Source organism: Ovis canadensis, chromosome 5 (genome assembly GCF_042477335.2).
Source record: "Ovis canadensis isolate MfBH-ARS-UI-01 breed Bighorn chromosome 5, ARS-UI_OviCan_v2, whole genome shotgun sequence".
Taxonomy (NCBI): Eukaryota; Metazoa; Chordata; class Mammalia; order Artiodactyla; family Bovidae; genus Ovis; species Ovis canadensis.
The window spans coordinates 30,104,353-30,116,606 of NC_091249.1; the positions used below are offsets into that span (position 1 = coordinate 30,104,353).

General features: G+C 40.9%; 1 protein-coding gene across 4 annotated transcripts in view; it reads right to left on the reverse strand.

Moving 5' to 3' along the window:
* Positions 1-210: 210 nt before the first annotated feature.
* LOC138440989 (adhesion G protein-coupled receptor E3-like) overlaps positions 211-12,254 on the reverse strand; it is a 48,466-nt gene continuing 36,422 nt past the window's right edge. For all 4 annotated transcript variants that reach the window (XM_069591301.1, XM_069591302.1, XM_069591304.1 and 1 more), the window contains 6 exons: positions 11,838-12,073; positions 10,012-10,078; positions 5,690-5,781; positions 4,242-4,422; positions 2,372-2,467; positions 211-1,077 (listed from right to left, as the gene is read on the reverse strand). In XM_069591301.1, the coding sequence (XP_069447402.1) occupies positions 1,027-1,077; positions 2,372-2,467; positions 4,242-4,422; positions 5,690-5,781; positions 10,012-10,078; positions 11,838-12,073 (723 nt within the window). In that variant the 3' untranslated portion in view covers positions 211-1,026. The remainder of the gene's footprint in view (positions 1,078-2,371; positions 2,468-4,241; positions 4,423-5,689; positions 5,782-10,011; positions 10,079-11,837; positions 12,074-12,254) is intronic.

A 12,254-nucleotide genomic window follows, 5' to 3' on the forward strand; every position in this document is an offset into this window, starting at 1 on the left:
TACTGATAATATCAAGTGTTGATCAGAAAGTGGAGGAAGTGAAACTCTTCAATATTCCTGGGTTATTGTAAACTATTGCAAACATTTTAGAGTTTTGTCAGTTTCTTTTAAAGTGGATCATTAACATATGACCTAGCAATTACACCCAAGGTATTTACCCAAGAAAAATGAGACATGTGGCCACACACACACACACGCACACACACACAAATATATTAGAATGATCATGGCATCTTTATTCATGGAGAAAAATGGAAATAATTAAAATAGATATCAATAGGAACATGGGTAAACAAATTGTGATATACAATAGTGTGAGATGGCACTTAGCAATAAAAAGGCACAGACTAGCAACATATGCGTGAAATGGATGAATTCTAAAATCATGATGAGAGAAACATGGCAGATACCAGGAGTACATAGTGTATTATTCCATGTATATAGGTGTTAAGAACTGACAGAATTAATCTGTTGCTATAGAAATCAGAATAATTGTTTCTGGGGTGGAAGACTGGGGATAAATGATTGAAAGGATTATGTGGGAACTTTCGGGAATAATGCAAATAGTCCATATCTTGATTTGATTGATACAGTTGAGAGATATACAAGCAGGAGATTTGGGTTCAAAACTGGGTTGGGAAGATTTTCTGGGGAAGGAAATGGCAATCCACACTATTATTCTTGCCTGGGAAATTCCATGGATGGAGGAGCCTGGTAGGCTACAGTCCATGGGGTTGCAAACAGCTGGACACAACTTAGAAACTAAACAACAACAAATGCACGTATATACATTTGGAAACTCACCCGAATTAAGATCTACATGTCTCTGTGTAAAATAATTGAAAATATTATTCTTAATTATTTGCAAATAACACTGCAACACTGCACAAAATATTATTCAACCTAAGCATACATTCTGCCAACAATTCTTCTGTAGGATAAATCAGTTCTCATGGATGATCGAGTCATATGGCTAATTCTTTCTCCAGGGTGATTGAGAGGATGATATGGAAGAACTTGTCATATTCAGACTGAAGTATTGCTTCTTTTCTCCAAAAAGTTGGATGACTTCTCCATCTCCATGTGTGGATTTGTGGGAGAGACAGAAATATAATTAATGCTGAAATATTCCTGAAAGTAATTTTTGAAATCATTTGATGGGAATTTCCTGACAAAAAGATGAGATTCATATTGAAGCATGGATCCCCGGGCAAGTCTGAGTGTTTTTCTTCCAGGCTTAATGTACTTAACTTTGTTTTTTGTATCTTAGAAAGTTAAAGATATGAAAGTAAGCATAAGATGATGAAGTCTGGCCCCCTTAACTCACCCATGAGGAGACTGACCTCAAATTCACATCCAAATTAATTTCAGAAGTAGGTCTAAAACCAAGGTCTCATACTCTTACATCTCACCTAAACTCATCTTATTTATCCCTCCATTCATTTTCCTTCATCATTATCAAGTAAAAGAAGAAAAGTGTTTTGTAATGTCTATCACTTTCTTCAAGTACTATTTTGCCTATGCCTACAATCCTTAAATTATGTCTTAAAAAAAAAAAAAAACAAACACCAGTGTTCTACAAAATGTAAAGACGTTTTCTGCAGGAAAAAAAAACAAAAACAAAAACAAAAAAATCCTGGCTAAAGATGTTTGGCAAGTCTCGTGTTCTGTGGCCTCTTTGAAGGTTTACAAAGCATAGGCCTGGTTAAAGCTCTGAGCATATCAGCAGTGAAACACCTGTTTGGCAACTTGTGGAACTCATGAACAAGGATATCTTAGTTACACTATAACATAAATAAGAAAGAGTTTCTTTCTTTTCTTTTTTTTTTTTTTTAAGAAAGAGTTTCATTCATGTTTTGTAACTCAAAGGTTTGGACTCAGATTGCTGTTGTTATTTAGTTGCTAAATTGTGTCCAGCTCTTTTGGGACCCCATGGACTATATAGCCTGCCAGGCTCCTGTGTCCATGGGATTTCCCAGGCGAGGATACTGGAGTGGTTTGCCATTTCCTTCTCCAGGGGATCTTCCTGAGCCGGGGATCTAAGCCGCATCTCCTGCTTTGGCAGGCAGGTTCTTTACCACTGAGCCACCAGGAAAGCCCTTGCACTCAGAAACCAATAATCCCAGAAAAGCAAAATCTTTCACTGTGCAGATTCTATGTGGGTGAGTATGCTATTACCCCACCCTAGAGATGCTCGGTGTCAGATATTGCACAGCAAGCTGAGACAGAGATGCTAACAGGTTCCTGTACCAAGAATCAATGTGTGGTCCAGTCACACTATTGGGGGAGGGGTGGGCCCAACTGCTGGCTGGTTTGAAGAGAATAATTCAAATAAGGAAACAGCATGGACTAGGAGAGGAAATCGTCTTACCATGTGGGTTTGGCTGGTAGAGCTGGAAAGGATGTAGCTGTCAGACTCTGTCTTTTTATTCATCCTCCTAAGCCACTTTACGTACTCATCTCGCACCTGAAAAAGAAGGTAAACAAAAATCTTGCATTTTAATGCTTTCTGGCTATATGCACGGATGCTACCAAAAATTGTACTTTCCCCCATTTTTATTTGCAGGTGGTCCATAGAGGCTATATCAGATAGATTGATCTATGAGTGACTGTGTGTTAGTCCCTCAGTCATGTCCAGCTCTTTGTGACCCCATGTACTATAGCCCACTGGGTTCCTCTGTCCATGGAATTCTTCAGGCAAGAATACTGGAGTGGATTGCCATACCCATCTCCAGGGGGGTCTTCCCAGCAGAGGGATCAACCCCAGGTCTCCTGCATTGCTGGCAGATTCTTTATCATCTGATCCACCAGGGAGGCCCCTATGAGTGATTACAGAGATATTATTTGTGGATCAGCCTATGCATCTTTATGCTAATGATAACACAGCATTTATATTATCCTTAAGAGCATGAGCAGTTTTCTGTAACCACTGAGAACTGCTTCCTCCTCTCAATGTTGTTGATGTTCAGTTGCTAAGTCTTATCCCACTCTTTGAGACCCCATGGACTGCAGCACATCAGGTTTCCCTGTCCTTCAGTATCTCCTGGGATTTGCTCAAACTTACATCCATTGAGTCGATGATGCCATCCAACTATCACATCCTCTGTTGCCCCTTTCTCCCCCTGCCCTCAATCTTTCCCAGTATCATGGTCTTCCAATGAGTTGGCTTTTTGCCTCAGGTGCCAAAGTATTGGAGCTTCAGCTTCAGCATCAGCCCAATGTATATCAGTTCCAATGTATATTCAGGGTTGATTTCCTTTAGAATTGACTGGTTTGATCTCCTTGCTGTCCAAAGGACTCTCAAGAGTCTTCTCCAGCACCACAGTTTGAAGCATCAATTCTTCAGTGCTCAGCCTTCTTTATGGTTCAACTCTTACATTTACACCTGACTACATGTCTCTCTGAGATCCATCCAACCCCACTGGAGTGAAACCTAGCAATCTCTATCTATTTATCAAGTCAAAATGCAGTGCAAAATCACTGTTTAAAAAGTTTATGTGGTCTGGCCAATGCTGGCACCTGGATCATCATTACCACCACATTCTCCTACACTCAGAGCACTGCCCTTGCTACACATCTTTGGGTTCTGGAACTGGCAAGGATTTCCACATCAGCTTTACTTCCTTTCTTTGGCTGGTTGTCTCCTACCCACCTTAAGCCCCTCACCGTCAAGTCTAAAGAAGCCCTACTTGGTAGTTTAATATCTCCCTAACAGTTTTCCCCACGGTGCAAATCACAGTTGGTTATTCATGTCTAATTATGTTGTTTCCAATTTCTGATTTCTTCACTGTTCAGAAAGCAGCCCCTGGATCCCCCAGAGCCAAGCAAGTAATAATCGTTAACATATAATATGAATAGTAAGAAATGGAAACCACTGTTTTGCTGCTGTCAGACCCCCCATATTTGTGATCTGAGAAGAACGGGGACGCTACCATCCAATACTCATTACAGATTCATGAGTTGGGAAACTGGAAAATTGGAAAACGGAGACTTGAACTCCCAAAGGGGAATCAAGATGGTGGAGTGGTAAGATGTGGAACTCAGCTCACCCTACAGATACATAAAAAATGCTTCTGCAAACAGGGGCTTGAACTCTCGGACTCAGTGGAGAATGGTAGGCTTGGGGAAAATGGGAACACATCAGGCAGGAGAGCATCACGTGGGAGAGAAGGGCTAGCCAGGTAAATGCATGAGAGGACCCCAGCTGGGAGCTGGGAAGAAGACAGGATGGGTCCTATTACCTGCTGGTTGAGGAGGCAGTGGACCAGGAAGATGTAGACTCCCTGCAGGACATTGGTGATGGTGAAAGCATAGGCGATGATGGTTCTGAGGGGTTCCTTTATCAGTTCAGCAAGAAAGAAGCCAAGGCACCAGGAACAGCCCAAGAGGAAGAGCTGAGCAATGGCTTTAAATGTCAGCATCCTGTTAACACCAAGAAGGACAGTCACCAACTCACCACCTTCTCTCTTGAATAGTATGGTGTCCTGTCTTCAGGCCCCATCTGCCTTCCTCTCCAGTTGTTGTTATTTAGTTGCTAAGTCATATCTGACTCTTTGCAACCCCATGGACTGTAGCCTCCAGGCTCCTCTGTCCATGGGATTTTCCAGGCAAGAATACTGGAGTGAGTTGCCATTTCCTTTTCCAGGGGATCTTCCCGACCCAGGGACTGAGCCTAGATCTCCTGTATTGGCAGGCAGATTCTTTACCACTGAGCCACCTGGAAAGCCTGTTCTCTCCAGTTACTGGTGAACTTTTCTCAAGCCAAGATGGACTTGGAGAAACTGTGGTTGAGAGTGTGATATTTGGAAGTAATGCTATCATTTTCATTGTAAAAACTTTAATAGATGAACATGAGTTTATTCCATGGGTGTTTTCCTCTAATATGAATGTTTATAACTGGAATGATATTTTGCGGTGGTGGTGGTTGTTTAGTTGCTAAGTCATGTCCAACTCTTGTGACCCAATGGACTGTAGCCCACCAGGCTCCTGTGTCCATGGGATTTCCCAGGCAAGAATGCTAGTGTGGGTTATCATTTCCTTCTCCAGGAATGGTATTTTACCATTACTTATTTTGATGCAGCAGAATACACATAACACAAAATTTACTACAACTGTATTTAAACATACAGTTCATAGGCATTAAATACATTCACATTGTTGTACTACCAGCAACACTATCTTTCTACTGAGCTTTTTTTTCACCCCAAAAAACTGAAACTGTATCCATTAAACAGTAAGTACCCATTTCTTCATACTCTCATCCCTTGGCAACATCAATTCTACTTTCTGGTTCTATGAATCTTCTCATTAATTTCAAGGTTTCAAATACATATGATTTTAAGGGTGATTCTCATTTGACAGTGGTTCCAAACATGGCAGGCAACTGTCTACAGATGACTGTTTAGGGGCTTCCCAGGAGACTCAGTAGGTAAACAATCTGCCTGCTGATGCAGGAGATTTGGATTTGATCCCTGGGTTGGGACGATTCCCTGGGGGAGGAAATAGCAACCCACTCCAGTATTCTTGTCTGGGAAATCCCATGGATAGAGGAGCCTGGTGGGCTACTGTCCATGAGGTCACAAAGCGTTGGACACCACTTAGTAACTGAGCATGTATGCATGCTTGAAAAATCAGTCCTTTAGAACTACAGCCTATTCTAAGCCCATTAAACTGTCTAAACCCATTTTACCTTGTGTTTTGTATCTTGGACACATCTTTATTGAGGGAAGAAAGTCGATCTCTCAAAATCCACAAGGTTATTGAATAGAAGATTAAGTTTATCTGAAAGAAAAAAAATAAGATACTAATTGTGGGCCAATATACAGAGTCATTTTTTTTTTCTTTTAATGATGGCCATTCTGACCCGTGTGAGATGAACAACTCATTGTAGTTTTGATCTGCATTTCTCTGATAGTTCATGATGTTCAGCATCTTTTCATGTGTCTCTTGGCCATCTGTGTGTCTTTGGAGGAATGTCTACATAGGTCTGCCCATTTTTTGATTGGGTGTGTTTCTTCTCATATTGAGTTTTATGAGCTGTTTGTATATTTTGGAGATTCATTCCTTGTAAGTTGCTTTGTTTGCCAATATTTTCTCCCATTCTGAGGGCTGTCATTTCAATTTTTTAATGGTTTTCTCTGACGTATGTGTACTGCCATGTGTAAAGATGCCATGTGTAGATAGCTACAGATAGCTAGTGGGAGCCTGGCTGGGTGTTCTATGATGACCTAGAGGGGTGAGATGGGGGTGGGTGGGAAAGAGGGCCATGAGAGAGGGGATATATGTGATGGCTCAGAAAGTAAAGAATCTGCCTGCAGTGCGGGAAACCAGGGTTTGATCCCTGGGTCAGGAAGATCCCTTGGAGAAGGGAATGCCAACCCACTCTAGTGATCTTGCCTGGAGAATTCCATGGACAGAAGAGCCTAGTGGGCCATGGCCTATGGAGTTGCAAAGAGTTGGACATGACTGAGTGACTAACATGCTACATGCTATAGCTGATGCACTTTGCTGTGCAACATCGCAAGGCAAGTATCCCCTAAGGAAAAAAATAGAGAGTCAAACTAGAAAGCACTGAAGATCATGGGAAAGGTATGAGATTTTATAGTTAGAATATGTTGAAACTTGGGGACTTCCCTGGTGGTCTAGTGGTTAAGACTCCATGCTTCCAATGCAGGGGATGCAGGTTCCATCCCTGGTCAGGTACTAGGATCCCACATGCCTCATAGCACAGCCCAAAAGTTAAAAAATATATATGTCACAATTCCTTTGGAGCAGACTGGGGATACTTGTACAACATCACCAAAGAACATGCATGGGTGGTCAGGTGGCACAAACACAATGCAGTGTGGTGTCTCCATCAATGCCTTTCCTTACACATATGGGCCATAGGCAGATATTTTCCAGGCTCATTTCAGATAGTCTGTGGCATGTGGCTGAATTCTAGTGGATGAGATGTTGGTTGCAGTGACATATGCCTGAATCCTACACAGTCTTCAACTGTCTTCCCCTCCAGCAACAACCAGTGAGGTCATGTGTCAAAATAATAGAATCATAAAAAAAAAAGCTGAAGACTCCCCTGGTGCCACAGGAGCTAATAATCTGCCTACCAATGCAGGAGATATGAGTTCAATCCCTGGTCTGGGAAGATCCCACATGCCTTGGAGCAACTAAGTTCATGTGCCAGAGCTAATGAGTCCATGTGCTGCAACTTCTGAAGCCCTCATGCCTAGAGCCTGTGCTCCACAACAAGAGAAGCCACCTCAGTGAGAAACGTGAGCACCCAGGAAAGAGTAGCCCCCACTCACCACAACTAGTGAAAGCCTGCACAAAGCAATGAAGACCCAGCACAGTCATAAAAAAAGTGAAGCTGAATCTCACATGGGGAAGAGCCTCTTGATCCACACTGGACTTTGCAAAAGTAGCACACAAAAACATATTTGCTCTGTCGAGCCATTGAGACATTGGGAATTCTTTGTCACTGTAGCACACTTTAGCTTAAACTGACTAATCATCAGACTATATCTTGAGTTGAACAAACATAAAAATTGAGAAGATTTAAGAACACTTGGTGAAATCACTTCCAAATCACACAATTCTATCATATTCACAATTATAATTTTATACACCCACTCATTTGTTTATTCAACAAATGTATATTAAGTATGCATGGTATGCTAGATATTAGAGATACAAGGATGATTTCTTCTCTATTCATCAGCATTTAAATGTGCTCAAAATTTTTTTCCTGGAGCCGATTATACAGAGTGAAATAAGCCAGAAAGAAAAACACCAATACAGTATACTAACACATATATATGGAATTTAGAAAGATGGTAATGATGACCCTGTATGCAAGACAGCAAAAGAGACATAGATGTGTAGAGCGGACTTTTGGACTCTGAGGGAGAGGGAGAGGGTGGGATGATTTGGGAGAATGGCATTGAAACATGTATACTATCATGTAGGAAACGAATCGCCAGTCTATGTTCGATGCAGGATGCAGGATGCTTGGGGCTGGTGCACAGGGATGATCCAGAGGGATGATGTGGGGTGGGAGATGGGAGCGGGGTTCATGTTTGGGAGCTCATGTACACCCGTGGTGGATTCATGTCAAGGTATGTCAAAACCAATACAGTGACGTAAAGTAAAATGAAGTAAAAATAAAAATTAAAAAAATTTTAATTTTATCATTAAAAATTAATTTAACTGGTGGCTAGTTACTGTACAATATTGTGGTGGTTTTTGCCATACATCAACATGAATCAACCATACGTGCACATGTGTCCCCACATCCTGAAGCCCCTCCCAGCTTCCTCCCCACACCATCCCTTCTGGGCTGTTCCAGTGCACTGTCTTTGAGTCCCCTGCTTCTTGCATCACACTTGCACTGGTCATCTGTTTACATATGGTAATATACATGTTTCAATGCTATTCTCTCAAATCATCCCCCTGTCGCCTTCTCCCACATAGTCCAAATGTCTGTTCTTTACAACTGTGCCTCTTTTGCTGCCATGCATATAGGGTTGTTGTTACTGTCTTCCTAAAGTCCATATATATGCATTAATATACTGTATTGGTGTTTCTCTTTCTGACTTACTTCACTCTATATAATAGGCTCCAGTTTCACCCACTTGTTAGAACTGACTCAAATGCATTCTTTTTTATAGCTGAGTAATATTCCATTGTGTATATGTACCACAACTTCCTTTTCCATTTGTCTGCCAATGGATATCTAGGTTGCTTCAATGTCCGAGCAATTGTAAACAGAGCTGCAATGAACATTGGGGTACATGTGTCTCTTTTGACTCTGGTTTCCTCGGTGTGTATGCCCAGCAGTGGGATTGCTGGGTAGTATGGCAGTTCTATCTCCAGTTTTTTGAGGAATCTTCACACTGTTCTCCACAGTGGCTGTGCTAGTTTGCATTCCTACCAACAGTGTAAAAGTGTTCCCTTTTCTCCACACCCTCTGCAGCATTTATTGTTTGTAGACTTTTTGGTGGCAAAAATACGCTCAAAAATTTTTAAATAAATAAATATGCTCAAACATCTGCTATTAAAAGGAAACAAAGAATGTTAAAATAGTACCTAGTTTGCCCTCCTACATTATTGGTAGGAATGTAAATTTGTAAAACCGGGATGGAGATCAGTACAGAGATTCTTTAAAAGAGTAAAACTAGAACTACTATATGATTCAGCAGTTCCACTCCTGAGCATGTATCCAGAGAAAGCCATACTTTGAAAAGATACATGCTCCCCAATGTTCACTGCAGCTCTGTTTATAGGATCCAAGACATGGAAGCAACCTAAATGTCCATCAGCAGAGGAATGGGTAAAGATGTGGTACATATACACAATGGGATCTTAATCAGTCATGAAAAGAGTGAAAGATGCCATTTGCAGCAACATGGTTACAACCAGAGATTATCATACTAAGTGAAGCGAAGTCAGAGAAAGACAAATATCATATGCTCCTGCTCATATGTGAGATCTGAAAACAATACACAAATGAATTTAAATACAAAAGAGAAATAGACCGACAAACAGAAAACAAACTATGGTTACCAAAGGGAAAGTGGGGAGAAGGATGAATTAGGAGGTTGGAAGTAACGTATACACATTACTATATACGAACAGGTAAACAATAATGACCTACTGTATAGCATAGGGAACTATATTCAATTCTTTGATATAACCTATAATGAAAAAGAATCTGAAAAATATATTATTCTATATATATAAAAAGACATATATATATATAAAAGTATCCATAGATATATACTTTTCCAGATTCTTTTCCATTATATATATATATACATATATATATATATGGCTGAATCTCTTTACTGTACACTTGAAACAAACAAAACATTGTAAATCAGCTAAACTGCAATAAAAAATAAAAAATAGTACCTCTCTTGATCTTCAAATTAAGTTGAATACTACATACCACACACACATACTCTATACACACATGGCACCTGAGACAGATACACACACACACTATAAACCTACCAAGATGACTGCTGATATGGGTCCTAAGAAACTGAAGATAAATCCTTTCTCTATGTTGATCCAGCAACTGAAAAACAGAAAGCAACAGTGGCAGCATTTAAAAAGTGATCTGCAGTAGAGAATATTTATATAGGACTTTTTGGGCTTCCCAGTGGCTCACTGGTAAAGAATCCATCTTCTATGCAAGGAGATGCAGGAGATGTGGGTCCAATCCCTGGGTGGGGAAGAGACCCTGGAGAAGGGTATGGCAGCCCACTCCAGTATTCTAGAGAAACCCATGGACAGAGGAGCCTGGTGGGCTACAGTCCATAGGGTCACAAAGAGCTGGATACAACTGAAGCGGCTGAGCATGCATATAGCATTTACTTGTGCCAGGCACCATTCTAATACTTGGAAGTAGAGAGTATTACTGTCTTTCTTTCACAGGTGAGAAAACCTAGGAAAGAATTTAACTGTCCTCAGAGTCACCAGGCTAGTAAGTGAGGAACCTTGAATTTGGAACCAGGTAATCAAGTCTAGAATTCATGCTCCTTGAAGTTTATGGAAGCATTTGGTTATGACAGCAAAGATTTGTAAAGAATTTCAAATGTCTATCACTTAGAGGTTAATTTTAAAAAGTTGGTAAGAATATACAATGTACCACATTAAATGATGATGTATATCTGTATTATTGATGTAGAAAAAGTCCACTACATATTATTAAGGGAATAAACAAATTACATGCAGAACCTTTATCATGATCCCATTTTTATAAAGAAATATATATTTATATGTATAAAATATATATTGGGTTTTCCTGATAGCTCAATTGGTAAAGAATCCACCTGCAATGCAGGAGACCCTGGTTCAATTCCTAAGTCAGGAAGATCCACTGGAGAAAGGTTAGGCAACCCACTCAAGTGTTCTTGGGTTTCCCTTGTGGTTCAGCTGGTAAAGAATCTGCGTGCAATGTGGGAGGCCTGGGTTTGATCCCTGGGTTGGGAAGATCCCCTGGAGAAGGGAAAGGCTACCCACTCCAGTATTCTGGCCTGGAGAGTATTAAGGGAATAAACAAATTACATGCAGTATCTTTATCATGATCCCATTTTAATAAAAAAATATATTTATATATTTATAAATATTTATGTATACATAAATACATAAATAAATATGTATATTTATATTTATACATATATAAGGGTTTCTCAAGTGGTGCAGTTGGTAAAGAATCCACCTGCCAAAGCAGGAGACACGGGTTCAAACTCTAGGTTGGGAAGATACTTCAGAGTAGCAAATGGGAATCCCCTCCAGTATTCTTGCCTGGAAAATTCCATGGACAGAGGAGCCTAGTGGGTCGCAGTCCATGGGGGTGCATAGTTGGACATGACTGACTAATATACTGGGCTTAGTGGTATTGCAGAGGTTCTTTATTAGAATATTATTTTTTATAAAACCAGTTATTACTTTCAGGAATAGAAGTAGTAAAGATCTATAAATATGTGACATTTATAAATATAGACATTTATATAAAAATAAAAATTCATGCTCCTTCCAGTTTACTGTCTTTGTTACTTTACCCTAGTCATTCACCTTTTTTCTCTAAGCCTCAGTTTGCGTAGTATACAAAATGGGAACAATTGGAGCACTTTCCTCTAGGGATGTTTTGATAGACATGAGAAATGGTATATATGAAACGCTTCACCCCAGGGGCTGGAGAAATAAATGTTCAGCATCTTTGTTTTCAACCTGAGTCATGACCTACTCAACCCTTCCTTCCACCCTCAGTTTCCCAAGGAAACAGGTGTGTACCCACGTCCCCGACAACACATTTTCAGCACTGGACTCACTGCTTAGTGGTGCCGTATCCTTGGGGGTTGATCGCTGCAGACACAGCCACAATCACTGCTGGGACCCCGTAGCCTACAGGGTACATGAACCTCTTCTTGAATCTGCCTGCGCTGGTGTAGTTGGCCACCCTGAGGTTCCTGACAGTGAGGAAGAGGTGCAGCCCTTCGAGGAACATCCAGGTGAAGGCGGCCAAGTAGAGGTAATGCAGTACACCGGCGACGACCTTGCACAGCACCTGGAGGGGAGAGGGGGGCCCCTGGAGTGTTTCCTGGGTGCAATGACCTCCCCGTCTGCTCTTCACCAGGGTTGTCTCTGGGTAACTTTGGTGAGAGATGCTCCTTAGCCTTCTTCACATGTCCTTCTTCTTTTTAGAGTCATGTCTCCAAACAGATGGATGGTCCCCCTTGTCTATTCCC